Source organism: Crassostrea angulata, chromosome 1, assembly GCF_025612915.1.
Source record: "Crassostrea angulata isolate pt1a10 chromosome 1, ASM2561291v2, whole genome shotgun sequence".
Lineage (NCBI taxonomy): Eukaryota > Metazoa > Mollusca > Bivalvia > Ostreida > Ostreidae > Magallana > Magallana angulata.
The window spans coordinates 37,376,054-37,395,905 of record NC_069111.1 but is presented as its reverse complement, the minus strand read 5'-3'; the positions used below and the strand labels follow the sequence as shown (position 1 = coordinate 37,395,905).

At 33.0% G+C, this 19,852-nt stretch overlaps 1 protein-coding gene across 2 annotated transcripts; it reads left to right on the top strand.

The window, feature by feature from the left end:
- Positions 1-5,078: 5,078 nt before the first annotated feature.
- Positions 5,079-17,304, top strand: LOC128155578 (uncharacterized). 2 transcript variants are annotated; one of them, XM_052817357.1, is made up of 7 exons: positions 7,178-7,215; positions 7,427-7,483; positions 7,922-8,001; positions 13,039-13,098; positions 13,884-13,977; positions 16,019-16,162; positions 16,800-17,304. In XM_052817357.1, the coding sequence occupies exons 1-7, from the start codon at positions 7,200-7,202 to the stop codon at positions 17,279-17,281; spliced, it is 933 nt and encodes a 310-aa protein (XP_052673317.1). In that variant the 5' UTR covers positions 7,178-7,199; the 3' UTR covers positions 17,282-17,304. The 2 variants fall into 2 exon arrangements, with proteins under 2 accessions (XP_052673325.1, XP_052673317.1); XM_052817365.1 differs by lacking the exons at positions 7,178-7,215; positions 7,427-7,483 and adding an exon at positions 5,079-5,112.
- The last annotated feature ends 2,548 nt before the right edge of the window (positions 17,305-19,852 follow it).

Here is a 19,852-nt window from a genome sequence, read left to right as displayed (position 1 = left end):
TGATATCAAGAAAAAGGGGCTGGCCCCTCCAATAAGGGACCTAGAGGGCTCTAAAGTCTTTTACCCATAACTCTTTACCGAGGGATATTTTGTAATAAATTATAGAAGCAAATATGTTTATTATACAGTTATGAAGCCAAGCAGTATAAGGATTTTCTCATATGTTACTTAATTAGGGGTTTTTAGGGGCCAAAAGTCCAAAATTTCGATCACCCATGGCTCACAAAGGAAAAATATTTTGTAATGCAGTACAGAAGTAAAGTTGTTCAAAATTATGTTCCTAACAAAATGCAACCGTCAAAATTTCGTTAAACGGCCCCTAAAAGGAGAAAAGGGACCGGCCCCTAAAACCTTCTTTCTCATATATCTCCAAAACGGTAACGAATTTCTAAACATTTGTTGAACAAAATTTGTGTAGAATTAAATGACCTTTTATTTGATATCAAGAAAAAGGGGCTGGCCCCTCAAATTAGGGGACCAAAGGGCTCTAAAATCTGTAATCTGTAGCTCTTTACTGAGAGATATTTTGTGAAATATTATAGAAGCAAATGTGTTTATGTTATAGTTCTGTATTCAAGCAATGTAATGATTTTATCATGTGTTACGTAATTAAGGGTTTTTAGGGGCCAAAAGTCAAAAAATTTGATCACCCATATCTCAGAAAGGAAAAATATTTTGTAATGCAGTATAAAAGAAAAGTTGTTCAAAATGATGTTCTCAACAAATTGCAACCGTCAAAATTTCGTTGAACGGCCCCTAAAAGAAGATAAGGGACCGGCCCCTAAAACCTTCATTCTCATATATCTCCAAAACCGTAACGAAATTCTAAACACTTGTTGAACAAAATTTGTGTAGAATTAAATGACCTTTTATTTGATATCAAGAAAAAGGGGCTGGCCCCTCAAATTAGGGGACCAAAGGGCTCTAAAATCTTTAATCTGTAGCCCTTTACTGAGAGATATTTTGTGAAATATTATAGAAGCAAATGTGTTTATGTTATAGTTCTGTATTCAAGCAATGTAATTATTTTATCATGTGTTACGTAATTAAGGGTTTTGAGGGGCCAAAAGTCAAAAAATTTGATCACCCTTATCTCAGAAAGGAAAAATATTTTGTAATGCAGTATAAAAGAAAAGTTGTTCAAAATGATGTTCTCAACAAATTGCAACCGTCAGAATTTCGTTGAACGGCCCCTAAAAGGAGATAAGGGACCGGCCCCTAAAACCTTCTTTCTCATCTATCTCCAAAATGGTAACGAATTACTAAACATTTGTTGAACAAAATTTGTTTAGAATTTAATGACCTTTCATTCCATGTCAAGAAAAAGGGGCTGGCCCCTAATAAAAGGGGACCAAAGGGCTCTAAAGTCTTTAATCTGTAGCCCTTTACTGAGAAATATTTTGTGAAATGTTATAGAAGCAAATGTGTTTATCTAATAGTTATATATTCAAGCAATGTAATGATTTTATCATGTGTTACGTAATTAAGGGTTTTTAGGGGCCAAAAATTTTCTAACACTTGCTGACAAAATGTGTTCAGAATTAAATGTCCTTTCATTTGAATCCAAGAAAAAGGGACTTGCCCCTTGAATTAGGGGATCAAAGAGCTCCAAAATCTTTTACAGGTAACTCTCGATGGCTCGAACTTCGATCGCTCGAAGTTCTTGATCGCTCAAAGTGAGTCTAGGGTCCCGATTTTTTTCCCTATATGACTAAGCAAATTTACTCTTGAAATCTCGAACTCTTGATCTCTCGAAACCCTTGACCCCTCGAAGTCAAACTGCAGTCCCGTTATTCATAATCTATAGTTTTTTACTCTCGACACCTCGAAGTGGCTGTGTATATCCAAGCGTTACCTAATTAACACCTACTTGGTCATTTAAATGGCTCCAGGCGTTAGACGGGTGACCCGTGTCACGGGTTGTTTATTCAGGCGACACTTGTCCTGCAAGGTGATAATTGTTTTATGATTGGCCATATCGATACCTAATCTATAATTTACACGAACCGTTATGCGATAATCTGGAGATGCAGTGGAAATGAGAAATTATTGGAGACGAAAAGATAAGTTTGAGCCATGGTGAAACTTTTAAGAATTATAAAACTGTAGAAATTATGCTTATCAGCATCATTGGCGTTATAATGATTATTGCTGAACAAGTTCGTACAACTGGTGAAGGACTCGTACAATGGGAACAATTTGTGATCATGGTGATATTCATTTTTTTAACTTACACCATGTCGTCTCGCAGTAGAGTAGTATTGAGCAATCTGATCATAATATGATGCATAAAACAAATAATTGCAGTGTACCATGAATTAATTCAATATTTGTTTTTATTTAATTTTTAAAATATGCAGGTCTGTATGTTCAACTGAAAAGAAAACGTTGTTTAAGCACGTGCGTAAGGTTAGCACTAAATAAATGGCTTAATCATAACATCTGGTAAGACTAATTTTAAAACCCATCGGTCAACCCGGAAAATTCCGACCTCTTGAAAACTCGAACTCTTGAAACCTCGAACTTTTTCCTCGGTCCCATGGATTTCGAGCTATCGAGAGTTACCTGTATCTATAGCCCTATAATGAGAGCCATTTTGTGAAAGGTTATTAAAGCTTGATTAGGTTAAAAAAGCAAGAGAACTTATACAAAAACAATACAATAAAGCATTAGTACTTCACTCCTTTTCCATAACATGTTTGCTGTCGAAAATCAAACTCGATGATGTCATATTTCATTCTAAAAATCGAACGGAAGACCTCCTCGTTGCTCGCAACGAGATCGTGTCTAGTTATTATTATTATTCTTTTTTTGTCTTACAAATTTTGTGCAGGCGATTTCTCAGAGATGGGACGATCGATTTCTCTCAAATTTTCAGGACTAAAGCCTCGTTATCTGAAATTTATACCGCTGAAACAGATTTTGAAAATTTTACTTCCGGTCGGAAGTTATCGTCCGTTTACGATTTTAAAAACTCAATTTTGTCGCCTAGGTTTTTCAAAAACGAGCAAAGATAGAGAGCTGAGAATTTCAGAGATGATAGATCTATCGATTTCCTGGTGCACCTCGGTATAGAGAATGTCCGCCGTCACGTCCGGTCGTCACCGGAAGGAATTTAAAAAAATTGAATTTTTCGACTTTTTTATTTTTTATTATTTTTCTTTGAAATTTTTACACCTTATAGTGACCCTTTCACTGATTCAGAATATGTACTATGTATTAAAATCGAGTGAGGCATTCTCGAGAAATTAAGCGTCAAAGTCCTGAAGCGAGAGTCCGAGTAGCTCAGTCGATATAGTCGTGGACATGGCCCAGGCGACCCGGGTTCAAGCCTCGAGTGCCGCAAAATTTTTTTTCATTTTTTTCGCTTAGATCAACGATTTTATCTTTGAATTGATAAGTTTAATCTAATCTATTCAAAAATTGGATGGAAGACCCACTCGTTGCTCGCAACGAGATCGAATCTAGTTATTCTTTTTATTCTTTTTTTGTCTTACAAATTTTGTGCAGGCGATTTCTCAAAGATGGCTCATTCGATTTTCTTCAAATTTTAAGGGATGATGTGTTGGCATCTGAAGTTTGTACCGCCGCTTCAATTTCTTGATAATCACTTCCGGTCGGAAGTTATCGTCCGTTTACGATTTTTAAAAGTCAATTTTGTCGGCTAGATATCTAAAAAACGAATAAAGATATAGGGCTAAAATTTTCAGTGAAGATAGACATCTCTTTTACCTGTTGCAACATGGTCATAAAAACGTCCGCCGTCACTTCCGGTCGTCACCGGAAGGAAAGATAAAAAATCGATTTTTTGCTTTTAATATATTTTTCTAATGGGTTGATAGAGACTCTTTTACTGAATCAGAATATGTAATTTGTTTTGAAATCGATTGATGTGTTCCCGAGATATTAAGCATCAAAGTCCTGAAGCGAGAGTCTGAGTAGCTCGGTCGTTAGAGTCGTGGACATGTGCCCAGGCGAACCGGGTTCAAGCTTCGGGTGCCAAAAATTTTTTCCTAATTTTTTTTTGCGTTGATTAACAATTTAGTCTTAAAAGTGAAGGATTTTATCTCATTTATTCAAAATATCTGACGGAAGACCCACTCGTTGCTCGCAACGAGAACGATCTAGTTTAATTTATATCATTGTGTTTGTATTTTGTAATAATTATTTAATTGTGTATGTGGAAAAAATTGGAGACGAAAATATATTTTTAAAAATATTCAACAGTCAAATTTTCATTGAAATATTACTTAAATAGTTTCAAGATAATATTAGAAATAAAGATATATAGACGTCTGAACAAAAGGAGATACCTGTACATTATATTATGTTACTATTTATGTTCGACTTAATATATTTTTATAACATATTTCTCAGTACTCAGTATTTCCCCACTAATTGCAGTAGTTGCATTCTAGTTGCATCATATTTATACCTCAGAGGCTAAAAAAGGAAAGGCAACCCTATTTTTGTCAAAATGACAAAGGGAGTTTCAAGAGAGATTTAGCTTTGCCGTCTTAAGGGGCTTGATGGCCGTGGCCATATTAAGCCTATTTACCTCTTTACGAAGACGAGCTACATATATGTATAAAAGATACTGGACACTTCTAAAATTGATATGGTAAAACAATAAGGTTTTTTATTTAATAAATATTAGTTAATGAGCAATTTTTCATATTTCAAAGTTTAATGCATTACATTTTGGATGTGAAAGTTTAAGGCATTACAATTTGGTTTGCACTGCGAATTTCGGAAGTCATATTAAGAGAGAAAACTTTTATACTTCTAACTTACACCTTCTAACACTATGCTAATGAAATCTTAACATTCTTAAATATACTAGTTGGTACATTAAATTATAATAAAATATTTAAATATTTTTATACATAATTATACACCTTCGTATTATTATCAAATAACGATGTCCCTTGCATCATAACGTGTTGGAAATTTGTACTCAAAATAATTAAACAATTGTACAGTCCTTGAGAGATTCTGATTTGACTACAAAACCAACTACTAATCTCTGACAATTTTAGATACTTTGCTGCGTGTTTCTTTTTTACAGGTAAACAGAGAAGATGCAACAAAAGTATATATAAACATTAAGATGTGAGTACTTTTTAAAGATGAACTTTCTGGAGTTTTTCTTTTCTAAATGTTAGCTATAGCTATTGGCCAAAATTTTCATATGTCAAAGTTAAGGCAGGTTTAATGTTTAATTTGTTGACCTTCAAGCCTCCTCACTGAATGGGATTCAAGTCAAACAAAATTAAAGCATCAGACAGGAATCATTATTTAAGTTGACAATCGTAGGCAGAGAAATTAAAGATTTACATGTACATTAAAAACGAATATATTATTTGATAAAGCGACCAACATGTCATTTTACATAGTATTTAAACAATCGTAGTAAATTGTAAATTATATGTCTATCTTTTTTAGCTATTCTTCTTTAATCAGTCTTGAATTTTTTCAGTTTTTGACTTGATGGTTAATTACTAAATACGTTTGTTAGAGACACAAGTATCTAGATTACACCCGCTGTAACGAATGATATCTGGAACCAACAAGACGATTCGGCTGAGGAGTTAGGGCGATGGACTCTTTTGGGTATCTGAAATATTAATTTTAACATCAAATGAGATAAGGCGGCAGATATTTTATTCCCCTTTTCTCGTTTATTGAATTAAAGTCAAATCACAGACGAAACAAAAAAATAGATTACTCATTTTAATTGAGAGAGTGTGAAAGAGGGGTGGAGAAAGAAACAGCTGTCTTCTCTCAATGAAAGAGGAAATCTCTGATGTGATTTGTATTTGTTTTACTTTGCTTTCGACTTAGATATACATGTAGACATTTATATCAATATCTATTCCATGAAAACGACAGAACATTTTGAAATGGTTGTATACCTTATTCTTTTGTCTTCTTTGGAGATCAATTTTTGGAATACATTTGTGAGATTTGTGAGATTTGATAAAAGGTGGACTAAAAATAGAAGCTTTTAATAAAAAAAAAAGACAACTATTGAATCCAAATGACGTAGTTTTCAAAGCACAGGACGATAGACTATTGCAATTCTAGTATATTAAAATTTTGAAAAAATAGTCTTTTTAAAAAAAAATATTCAACAAAAGATACTGGTATCAAAGAACTATATATGATAGTCAGATTTGGCCCCCAAAATTCGCCATTTTTTAAACGATTCAGGTACATTACTTTGTTGTGTTATTTTATAAAAGAGTTGACATGAAGTATGTTTTTTACCTATTTATTTGATTTATATGCATTCACTGTCAGTATATGACGTCAGAAGTGACGCTATTTTTATAATTCAATCAAAATCAATCAAAAATTGACATTTTTCTTATCTTTTTTCGAATGGGAAATATAGAGCGACTCTTTGAACAAGAACGAACTTTTTGTCACTTATAAGTATTGGAGAGATACATCTTTGGTGAAAATATTTTGTTTGTTCAAGCAGTCGCTCAATGTTTCCTGAAAGAAAAACTGCCTTAAAACAAGCCGTTTTATGCTAAAAATGAGAAAATGGCGGGAAAAGGTAAACTTTATGATGTCATATTTTTAAATTGTGGGCACTGAAATCAAAATGAAAATTATGAAAAAACTTCAAATGTATATTTGTACAAATAAAACAAAGAATTACAGTAAAATGACAATGTTCATTTTAGGGGGCCATTTTAGGCTCAAACCATATATATAGTCCTTTATGATCCGTCTGAGGACTAAATTCAAGAGTAAGATCTCAGCAAATTTGCATTGATGTATTTTTAAATTAAAAACTACTCCCAAAAGGGTACCACCAAATGATTTAGGATGGTAGGAAAAATTGCCACATTGAATTTTCTCGATGTTCAGTCATATAACTATTCGCTACAAAAAAATAAACTTTGCTGCCGAATTTTCAGAATAGAGTGATGAGAGTTGTTTGTCCTAAGATTCAGAGAAAGCTTCAGTCAAATGTCCAAAGTCAATACCCCGTATTTTCCTATTAAGATTAGGATTTTGATAGAATTTAAGAAAAAAAAATATCTATATGCCTTTGAATATATACATTCGCATGTAACCACGTTTCAAACTATTTTTATCGTGATATTGTTGATTACCTTGATATTGTCTCAACTTGTATGCTATCAAAAGATAACAACTAAGAGATAATCATTCTTCGACAGAAAATGCCTTTACCAAGATGTAAGCATAATTCCTTCCTTTTTAAACATGCAGAAATTATTACTTATGTTTTCATGGAGCAATTCTTTGGTTTTGTTAAAAGGTGGTTTTATGTAACACCAACATATTCAACGTCTGTGTTGCAATTAAAACTTTTTTTTCTTAAATAAATACTCTTTGGAAAATATAAGAAGTCTCAATTTTTAATAACGACATTTTATTTTGTCTTAAGATGGCGTCTTTTTGTTCACCATCTTTGCTGTTGTTTTGCATGGGCAAGACCATCATGGTAAATCGTCAATTACCATTGAATAAATGTATACTTAACATTACTGTAGGTTCCTTAATTAAACAAAAAAGTCTGCGTTAAATAGCGAGAGGTGCTTCTGGCGAACTTTAGAATCTCGCCTTTTAAGTTAAACTATGGGGAAAAGACGGCGTTTCCTACTTGATATGCACGTGATTTCATTTAAAATGGTTGAGTCGCGAAATTAATTACTCACGTAAAATAAGGAATCTACAGTATTCTTATTTATCTAAGTTTATTTTGATTTAATTGATTTGTGTTTGTAATTTTTATATTTGAAAAAATAATACGATTTTTATAGCTACTTTTTTAAGTTCATATAACCTGTAAACAACGATGCTTTAAAATTGTCGTGTCATTAAAGAAATAGTCAAATACATTATTGTATACTTACGGACATTTTCGTGATTTACAATGTAGATCCGCCCGTCCATTGTGTCAGTTGCCTTGACGTTCAGGACCCCGGTATGTGTCGATATCTCATCCAGTGCGATGGCGAGGTAAGTTAACCTTTTTAAACACCCAGACCTTTCTACTGCCCACCCCCACCTCACATAACTAACAGAAAGTAACCACTATCTAGTATTCCCAGTAAAGGGTAAAACAATAACACATGCAATACGCAGGCATAGCAACCCAACTCTGTTTTTTAATGTTGATAAACACAAGAGCATTAACATAAAACTATCAAACGTTTATGTTTATTGATTTAGTGAGTGTGCAATTATTCCATTTTACAACCCGTTTTCAAAGATTTAAATATTTTTTAAAACATGTTTTGTCTTTATATTGAACTAGATAAAGTTATTTCCGCATGAAGAAAATGATGCTTTTTGTACTTCATAATTGGATATATCATTATATTTACATAATTTATTGTCTTTGTCTGTTATAACACTACGAATCGAATTTGTACTATACAGTCCAATAAATTCAAATGACGTATTGTTGGGGCGCAAGCGGGGTTTGCAAACTTAATATTATAACTTTAATTGTTCAACTGCTGAAAAAGATATAAATATTAGTAATAAGGAATCTTTCTTTAAATATTATAAGGTTATAATTTCGGTCGGGGCGTTATCAAATCTATCATAAAGCCTTTAGGGCGAAGATGCGAGACTTCGAAGATGCGAAGGCGAAAGCGCGAAGTTGTGAAGGCGAAAGTGCGAAGATGCGACGGCAAAGCGCGAAGATGCAAAGGCGAAAGTGCGAAGTTGCGAAGGCGAAGGAGCGATACTACTATCGCTACCTCGCCTTCGCACTTGCATTTTTATGTTTGTGGACTTTTCTATCGTTTAAAAGTACTTTTATGTGTATAAAATGACATTTGCGGCAGAGAACGATTTTTTTTCAACAGCCTGCGCAGTTCCATAATTCGAGGGGAGGGGTCCGATGGATAATTGTATTTGCTGTGGGAAAGGGGAGGCTCCAAGGCATATTTTTGGTAAATTTACTATGTGAAATTAATATTAAATTTTTCAGGTGTGGGTCCTGACCCCCTCTCCTCTTTTTTTGTTTGAAATAAATAATATTGAATTTACGAGGCGCTGGTGGATGGGGGCTAGGGTGCGGATCCTCTCTCATCCTCTAGATCCGTGAATGAACAAGCAAGGTAGGATACTGAAATTAATCAAAATGTTACAGTGGATCATATCATGAATAGGCATAGCCAGCACTGGTCAACATATACATGTACCATGTATGTCACATAATAACGTAAAGATAAATAAACATTCATAGTAAGCACGATGGCCTAGCGCATGCATACCAGTAAGATCCGAGAGTGTTCCGTAAATATCGGGCGAGTACGTTACTTGCATCAATTTTTATGTAATTGACCGACAATAGCTGAATGCAATTAAAATAGGCAAAGGCGAAATCGCGAAGATGCAAAGGCGAGAGTGCGTGGTTGCGACGGCGAAGGAGCGATAGTCGCACTTTTGCCCCTTCGCACTTTCGCCTTTGCAACTTCGCACTCTCGCATCTTCGCCCTGTAGGCGGAAGTGCGAAGGTCGAAGAAACCCCATCGGAACACTATATTTTTCCGATATAAATTTTCAAAATAATTTTAAATCCATAAAATATGATGTTATGAATTGTTAACATATCAACAAATATTGTTCTTTGTGTGGTATTAATGCGGTAAATTGAAAAATAGATTAATATGCAAAAATTTGTGTATTTTGATAATCAGTTAGCGGGGTACTTGGTTAGTCGATTGTCACTCCTAGTTTTTTTTAAATAGAATGTCGTAAGAATAAGTTTAGTTTATCTAATCATTGTGATGTTTAACCAAGCTTAAATCAATACGACAGATAACAGTTCATTCATTGGATTATACTGCAATTAACATGTTTTATAAGTTTATTATATATGTTAAATGCGCTGTAAGCTTCGTGTAAATCTCTGATAGCATGGTTAATGTGATAATATTCCGTCTTAATTCGTTTAACTAGGCTACGATTGTGTATTTTCAATTAGTTAGAAATTTGACGAAAATTAACAGACGATGATATGTTAAAAATTTTATAGGAGTCTTATGAAGTAAAAGTGCGACAATATTCCCTATATTGTTAAAACTAAGGAAAAGGAGTGATATAGTTCAAGGTTCAAAGAGGAAGTCTAAAATTGTTTATGGAATTGATTTATATGTGATCCCAAATCAATCAAAATTAAGAAAAGGAGATATTTCTGCTGAAATTTCATTTGTGGCTTATCGGATATACATTTACGGATGACAAGATTCTATAAAGAAGGTGTTGCAAAACAGTGGGACTATTCCCTAACGTGGAAAGGACCTTTAAATATCCGTATCGCTTGAGAGTCACATCTAAATATAGAAACATTACGTAGACGACTATATTTACATAGCGGGTATGTTCCGTACGGAGGCAAAATAAACATATTTTACGCGCATTTCTATCGAACACGACAGCCACCAAATACAGTTAGAAAGTTAACCATATACATGTTTTCTGTATTCGAATGTTAACATATCTCAATTTGATATCTACTGTCCAGCGTGTTTAAAATATCATTCTTCAGATACATGAATAAATCTTATTCTGGCTCTTCAAAACCGCCAGAGTTGTAATTATAACCATCCTATGCTTCTATAGTATCTAAATAAACGCTAAGTCTAGTAAAAAAGTACAAATTTTTCCGTACATATTTTCGCTTCGTCACCGATTCAAACTTTCTAAAATGATTGTGTTTGCTTTTAACAACCTGTACATGTATCTTTGAAACCAGCTTACCCGTTTATTTCACAAAAAGGGTGAAAAATCAACTGTCTACATTGATGCATACTAAGTACATTGTTTTAAAATCTCTTGTTCAGAAGAAAATGTTTATCAAGTTTATAACGGAGACTTCACACAGTAATGTTGAAAAAAAAATAAGCAGGCATGCAAACTATTTCATTACAAGAGTTTAAATAACTTTATTCAGACATTCTTAAATTATGTCAAAACATTACCTTTCCATGCGATTAAAAGAATTAAAATTAAAAAAAAAAGATCCAACTTTTTCGGGATTCGAACCCAGTCAAAAATACAAGTCACGGTCATAAACTATTCTATCTGCGATACCACTAGACTAATCTAGGCATGAAATAATAGGGGGAAATTTTATACGTCGTTTTTAGATTTCAAAGGTATTAATGATTTTTTCCAAAAGTCAGATTTATTAAAAATATGCCTCCTTGAAACAAAAATCGGAAATGGCAGTTTTCAAGAAATTATCTTACTCTAAACGTTAAGATTAAATTAATTTTGTTTCAAGGAGGCATTTTTTCACAATGACGAGGAGACCCCTTTTATATAGCGGGAATTCTGCCACATTTGTCTGTGTAACCATTTTTAAATTTATTTCATGGTCTTAAAAAGGTTAATACAAACTTTCGAAATAAAATTCTACACTGCTTTATTTACAACGTTGCATGGAAAAAAAAGATTTACATCGAATTCTGTAACTTTGATTTTTCTATTTTATCTGCAACTCCTCTAGGGAAAATTAGCATAGGAACTGCAACACTTTCTTTGGATTTATGTTGGAAATACATGTTTTAACATTTTGTCATTTTTGTTTGTTTTATGCACTGTTGGATATTTGAATATCCAACTGACAGGCGGTTGGATATTAAAAATATCCAACTGCCCATCAGTTGGATATTTATATATCCAACCACTGTTGATTGAATAGTGAAAATAAATGTTGACAAAATACATGGGTGACGTCATAGAAGTTTTTTAATTAGAAGCACACCAGAGTGACTTCCAACACCAAAGGAGCAAATCAAGTTCTCGCTCGGGCCCTAACTTTTAACTGCCGCCTATAATGCACCACCACAGGGGTAGCCCCCTACCAAGCTTGCCCTTTGCACCAAGGTCAAGCCGGTCTTTCATGTACTAATGAAGTAACGCCTGAATCCTCCCCAGCACTGAAGATGGATACCCCCGCCTCCAGAGTTTTGAGACAGACATAAAAGAAATCCTCTATCGTGATGATCCGGATTCCGCTAAATGAACTTGTCTCTACGAGTTCACCCGCCACTAAATTGCGATGAATGTGAATGCTTAAACTGTAATTTTTTTCACCCATCAAGCCTTACCATAGGCCTAATTAATGTAAAAGTGCACTGATAAATGTAACGAAACTGAACATACTAATCTGTATTTATCATCTGGGAATGATGTTTGATGATTAACGCACCATGGTTTCAAGGCCCTCTAAAGGCTGTTGAGGAATGCTGCATCGCCCAAATTATTAAGATGTGTTCTGTCATAACGGAATTACAGCGGCTTCTGTGCAAAAGTGATTGTTGATGCCTTTAGACCAAACCCCTTTCGTCTTAGAAATTGCTTTACAGTACGATTTACAGCTTTGCATATGGCATCAATCTTGCTAGCCGATTTTGCATTGCACCAGTACAGTCGTGGGAACGTATCTGACCAAATAATAGTCATATCTGGGATCAACACTTTGCAACATTATAAAGAGCATTTAATAGTATGAATTAGTTCAACTCCGCACAACATTGTTTAATAACTTGATCACGGATGCTCCCTCATTGCTGCCTCTGTTGCAGCCCCAATACGAAACGAATGATCGAGTTCTTAATCGTCCAATCTTACCCTCATAGAATTGCAATGATTTGGCAAGTATGGCTGAAAATTGATAACGTGTCAGGGGCTTACTATCAAAATGAACGAAGAATTGACCTTGATCTAAACCTTGAGCTCGAACCTTTAAATAATTAGTCAATGCGACAACATGGCAAGCCTGGCCTTTAGTTTCTGACAAAAATAAAGTAGAGGAATGGCCAAATTATTCGATCTTTGATTGTCTCAATAAATGAATTCCAAACGACAAAACGTTCTCAATAATCAATAAATTTAAATATCCTTTTTTAAAAACACTACTTTGTGATTAAAAGTGTTTTGCTTTAAATGCGTAATATGTTTCTTGGTATATGGCATATTTGTTTTACTGAATAGAAAAATAAAGCGTACAAATTACTATTATATCTTTGATAGTGTTTTGAGCGAACAGAGGACCAGAATGGGACTCGGACAAAGTCATACGGCTGTGTAAAGGTAAATAAAGACAGAATTAGTAACATTACAAGCATTCTTTAAAGATAGATAACTCTGTCGATTTCAAAGCTTCTTAGGGAGACTGAGTGGTCAACTTATCACCCGTCGGATCTACCTTAAATTATTGGATATAAAGTTTTAGTAATAAATAATATCTTATGAAAAAAGTATCGTTGTCTTAAATGATTTTTTAGCAAAGTCTTTACGCAGAAAGTTTCTTTTCAATGAGATCAATTACAATTTAAAATTCCCGCGACCATTCGTCCATTTATTTACATTTTTAACTGTATCGTTTACTTCTGTTTCATCTTACAGCTAATCGTGTATGCTTATAAATGTTGAGGTGTATTCTTCAATTTTCAAAAATATATAGTCTTTTAGCAGTTCCAAATCACGTTGTACATGTTCATTGCAAAATTTATTAATGATACGTATGTAATTTGATTAATGTAAATCAACTTTTTTTCGCAAAGACTTTATTCTGCGATTGACCGGGAATAAAATGGTTCGCGGCAACGTTTCGTGACCAAGTCTACTCCACCCCATGTTTTTATTACTGTAACAGCCTTGCGGTTGTGATGGATTCGCTTCGCTTCAAAAAATATGCCCGAAACGAAGCCATAACAAACCTCGTAAATTTTTTTTCGAAGACAAAGACAACTTGGTTTACACTCTTTTTGTATGAACAGATTAACAAAGACTCAAGCAAATAAAGTATTTTTTTTAGATACAGTTAAAGGACTACCATATAACAAATTTTGAATCATCTGCTATATATATTATAGAGAACGGATTGTACTGCGTCAGCCAATATTGTCGGAAGAAGAAGTTCTCTATCAAACACAACTACATACTGCAAGAAAGAACTGTGCAACAAAGGCAAGTGTTCTTAATTAAAGAAAAGGTCTGTTAACATTTGTAAACCAATTCAGCACGATGTCAAATTTAAAAGAGATCTTAATCATTCAACTGCTTTGTTCCTAAATTAAACCCAATATATCTACCTTTCAATCCGTGGAGTATCTCCCTTACATACATTGCAATCATTTTTACTTTTAGACGAAACGCATGGGATAATGTTTACAATCATTCTCTTTTACAGTAAAGTACCTTCAAAATCATATATGACACTAGATAACACTTTACACTTGAAAAAAAACCCCAACAATGCTTCATTTGTACAACCTTATTTTTTTGGGTTAATTTTTGTATATTCTTTAAAGTTGAAATTAAAAAATTGCATGACTGGATATTTAGAGGAGCCGACAGGGACGTAAAATCTAAACAAAAACGAATGGTGTTTATATGTACTGTATGTAGCTCTGTTTCATTTTGTTGCCTCTGACTTTGAATAAAAAATAGCTAACTTTTTTAAATCTTATTTTAAACCATTGAGTAGGTATTTATTCTAAATTGCTATATTCTTAATTTTGTTCTTTAGGTCAAACTTCACTATAATTTTAAGCACTATTCAAACAAAGATTTTCAAATTAAAGAATGTTTTCAAAAAAATAATTGGGGAACCCCATCCACATTTAACTTCCTTATTTTATGCATTTATTTTTTTTAATTTCAATTTATGCACGCCGTATCCTTTTTAAGTTTTCACTACAAATATGTAAATCATGAGTTCGAATCCCCCTGGATATTTTAATTCCGTTTTTTTGTATCCATCTTGATAAAAAAAATTTAATTTTCACCTTTAAAAACATTTTAAAACGTATTTTCCGATCAAATAATGTAAAAAATAGTGAAATTTGAAAATCCTAAACTGGTGAAAGTATGTCAATTATACTGTACCTCAATTCACATTATTATCGACATATGTCCCACGCCACCCTAATATAACTTATAACTACATGTACCAATCTGTCGAGTTAAAAAAATATTGGAAATTAAAAAAGGCAAGTGTATGCACATTAATTTGCATATTTTGAACCAAAGTTGTTAGATATAAAGTATCTACCCAATGGTCAACTCGGCCTTCACTTTCTGCCATGACGTTAATTAGTCTAACCGCGTTCCTAGGCACCCCATTCTGAAAAATCTTTTTCATTAAAACTAAATGAGTATTAAATTAATCCATTTATATATTGATATATAATCTTATTTATGATTTTTTAAATTAACCGTTAAAATATATTAAAAATTTCTAATAAAACCACGTGGTCTAAATTTAAATGACAATAACATTCGCAGAGGTGCTATAGGTTACTATAGGTTGAATTCTTTATTACAGAAAAACAAGCGGCTGTGTTTATAAGACCAACAGTTGTGGTGAATCCCTTTCTCTTAGTTATAAAACGATACCATTATCACTGTTTATGATACTGCCTCATAGCCGCCCATAGGACAACTCCTCCTTTCTAATATTTTTTAATTAAGAATTTGGTCTAGACATTATTAAAACTCATCAATTACAAAGCTCAATCTACATGGTTTTAATTTAATATGATTGGGTTTTTTTCAATTTGAACGGTTTGCAATTACATACTATGAAAGAAAATTAAAAGGCCAGCAAAGCTAAGTTATAAGTACATGTGCATTTTTCTTAATGTTGTTTTGAAATTGAAATTTTGAAAATCATCCTATGCATCATCCTATCATCGTAAAACTAAGTTAGTTTAATTATTTACTAGTATATCTGAGGCAAACGAGTTGCATGTATGTGTTTCTGAAACATAGTTTTAAATAAGTGCATAGAGTTGAATTGATTACAAAAATTATAAAACATATGCATGATATAAAACATATAAAGAAAAAAGGTTTGAGTCGGCCATAAAAATTAAAAGAAGTGACAGTGCACTACACAAAGGCATAACGACCTTACCACTGGAAGACAAACCTGGTTTACTCGACAGATTTCAAATATTGAATTAAAACTATCAGATATTCACATAATGAAACACTTTCTCTTTAGATATACATCACTTCATCGCGCCACCCACTGAACCGTGTGTAGATATATCTGCGAGAGATTGCAGAGACCCTGCAGCATTGGAGGCCATTTGCAGTGATTGTGAACTGGCTCAGTATTGTCGAAAATCATGTGGACTTTGCCAAGGTCTTTTACTACCTTCAATATATTTAGATATTATATTATTATTATTATTATATTGTCGAAACATCATTTTATTCACATTGTCTTTTGTATTGCTTTTCTTAAATTATTATAACTTTTGGCTGTGTAATTGAATGCGGCATTTTAACAAGGATTAATGGCTGTTGGCATTTTAGACTTTATTAATCTCCTGGAAAGAAAAGCTCTGTATAAAAATATATATATGTTTATAAAAATATTGAATTTTTTAAAAGTTACATACTGTTATAAATATGTATATTATGGGATGATGTTATTTTCAGTAACAATTATTTTGTGTAGCGGTGTTTTCAAATTGAAAAATTAACTTATAAAAACAGATCATAAAAACAAAACAATTATTTGAAATTCATACGCACATTTCATGATAAAAAATATTGAATTTAAAACAAAACCAATCAATTCAGAAACTACAAAATCAAATTAATATTTTCAAATTCAAACATCTTCAAGGTAGGCATAACAAAATGTTTTTTAAGAAACCTTTCATTTGATATTTAAATTAGGCAGCCAGAATCTTTTACGCCATTGGTTTGAAATTTTACATTACTCTAATACTAGGACCACGTTTGTAATCTATTTCCGTCCATTTCGTATACAGAGCACACAGGGACCGCTACTTGGTCGGAAAATCTCGTTTTGTTTGACTACTATCCAGCTCATAACAAGTGCAACTATAGCCAAGCAATAGGGCCTTCCATATGCAACAGCATCAAGGCACAAGCTCGAGCAATAATACATCACGGAGATTACCTTAATCTTCCAACGTACAATAGTCTAATACACGTCCACTTTACAACAAATGGCGAACCTCTTACTAACCTACATCTTCTCTCATGTCGGACAACTGGAAAAGGCCGTGTGGACATTACACTCAACAACGCAACCATTGCTGAGGCTAATTATGACACTAAACCGGGTTGGGTTTGGGTTCTTCATGAAATGAACCAGGCACAACATAAGGGTACTAATAACTACACGTTGGCCATCGTGAAAGACAGGAAAGTGAGAAGTTATGGCCACTACTGGCTTAGAAACATCAGACTTGAAACTACGGTAGTCCATCATGGACATAATAAATGACATAAGCAATAAAATATCGGAAAAAAGTGAAAATATCTTTTCGTTTTTCCTTTCGCTCTTATTTTCATCTTTGTTTTATCTATCATCAAGGTGACTGGAAAACAAAGTTAGACAATTCATAAAAACAATCATTGTCATTTTTTAATAATAGTATATTCTACTTCATAATTATTAATGGACGAATTAATCAGAAATGAAATATTAGTTCCTTTTGAAAATAGTGAACAATTGATACATTTTTATTTAAATGTAGAACTAAGACCAATTGCTTTGTTTTTTCACTAAGACCAATTGTTTTGTTATTTCAATATCTAAATAACGTTTTCCATAGAATACTTATGTGCTATTTGCCCGTGGAAAATAGTCATCAAAACTATTTACTGGAATTGTTCGATTTTTCCTCGCATTTACTCTCGGAACTTATTTGGTGTTATCCAAGTTGCTAGATATAATTCGAAGTCCGATAACTCTAACTTGTTTATCAGCAACAACTCAGCATCGCTGACAAGGAAAGTTTTCATTGTGCATGTTAATGCGCAGACTAATAAAAAAAAATATTGCTTTCATACCATTTATGAAATTGAACGGTAGTAAGAAATGACATACACATGTAATGACATTTCATTTAACAAAATATTGCAGATCACTTGCGTTAACTTATAATTAATATTTCTTACGCTAGGATGATTAGAATTACACATACAAGTACGTACCTTTATAGAAAACATCAAAAAAAAAATATTCTTGTGTCGTACTTACGAGAAAAGATCTCGGTATTACTTGTTAATTTTCTCGTTATAACGAGAAAAGATCGCGTAATTTATCGTTATTACGAATTTATTATCTCGTTATTACGAGAAAAGATCTCGTAATAACGAGAAATGCTCTCGTGGCTGCTATCAGTGGCTGCTAGCGTTAGCTTTGTTTAGGTAATGGCCAAAATGTTCATATGTTAAAAGTTAAGTCAGATCTGATGGTTCATTTGTTGGCCACCTAGCCTTCTTAATGAATGAAATTACATTACAAATTAAAGTCTTAGAACGTTGTTTTTATTTCAATCGACAGCATTACACAAAAATATAATACTGAAGCTGATTAAAATTAAATGCTTTATTTAAATTATAGTTTCGTATGAATTCACATTGAGTTAGACAAACAAGCACATAGCATCGTTTTTGAAAGTGAAAGAGGGGAGGGCAGACAAAACATCTTGAGAAGCAAAATAAAAAAAAAATTCCAAAATTGTGAAAACCCTAATTCGTGGAAGGGGAAGGCATAGTATACCTGTTCACTGTTCATTTCCTAATTTCATTTCAACCTTTTATATGTAAGTTTAAGAAAGATCTGCGCCAAAAAGCAAGAGGGGACAGCCCCCCCCCCCCGCGCCCCTCCCCTTAAAGCTACAAGCCCGACGAAGCTGTACATGCTCGAGATAATAATCAAATATCTTTGATTTTTCTTCGATCCTTCAGGGTTTTTTTTCAGAGTTATATAATATTACTGTTATCTTTACGGACGGATTTAAAACATCCCAGTGTTCGTCGTTATATCCTATCGTCACCAGAAGTGATTAAAAAAAATTTAAGCTGTAATATTTGTAAGGTTTATATGAGTTTGATATTGAATGCAGAACGTGTATTTTATATTCAAATTGATTAATGCATATCTTAAATTTCCCAGCGACGTTCCCGGTGACTTGATAAATGGTTTCTCATAAGCTGACCAGCGTCATATCTTGGTAATAACTGAAGTAGTTTTCTCTTTTTAACTTATCTTAAAATTGATGAATTGCATTTTTTCATGTTTTAATGGTTGAATAAAATTGAAAGAAAGAAATCTTTAATACATTATGTAAACTGTAGAAGTGATTTAAACCACTTTTTTGCATATTCCTTGCCGTGCGACAGACCTTCTGTGTTTTTCACGGTTTTTGGGAGTTGATTTTAATCAACTCTCTTATGCAGTTACTCGGACAAATCGAAAGTGAAACAGTTTTTGGACCTCAGCACAAATCATCGCTGCTGACAAGACTTAAATCTTGAAAATAATTGATTAATTCGGTGTAATGTATGCCAAAGCATTAAATTGTTTTTCAAGGAAACTTATTTATAAATACCTTGAAAATAGTCAGATTTTAAATGGTACGAACAATTTAGATATTTTTTGTATTCGTTTGTATTCCTCGTTCAATATAGTCTCGTTCAACTTGACGCTCAGCTGTCTCCGTAAATCCCCGAAAAGCAGAGAGTCTCTCTTGCTTGTCGGAGATTTACGGTGTCAGCCGAGTGTTTGGTTGAACGAGACTAGAGTTCAATATTGCTTGGATCCAGACAATTTTCGAGAAATATTTCTATTACTGATACATAGTTTGATTGAATTAATTTTATCTTTAAATATTATTTAACATGATTCATATGCATTGGGTTTTTCGACATTCTTGTCGAAAAAGTCCAAAAATTTATATTATAAAAATGTGCGTAATTTAAATACAAATTAGAAACTACATGTACTTGTAATGCAAAATAACATATTATTGATTTTAAAATAAATAAACATCGACAAAATCAACTC

Bases quoted from the DNA above. Each gene is read 5' to 3' on its own strand.
- LOC128155578 (XM_052817357.1), top strand. The intron at 13,099-13,883 runs GTAAATAAAGAC...TATATATTATAG, and splicing joins AGTCATACGGCTGTGTAAAG to AGAACGGATTGTACTGCGTC. The intron at 13,978-16,018 runs GCAAGTGTTCTT...CTTTCTCTTTAG, and splicing joins GAAAGAACTGTGCAACAAAG to ATATACATCACTTCATCGCG.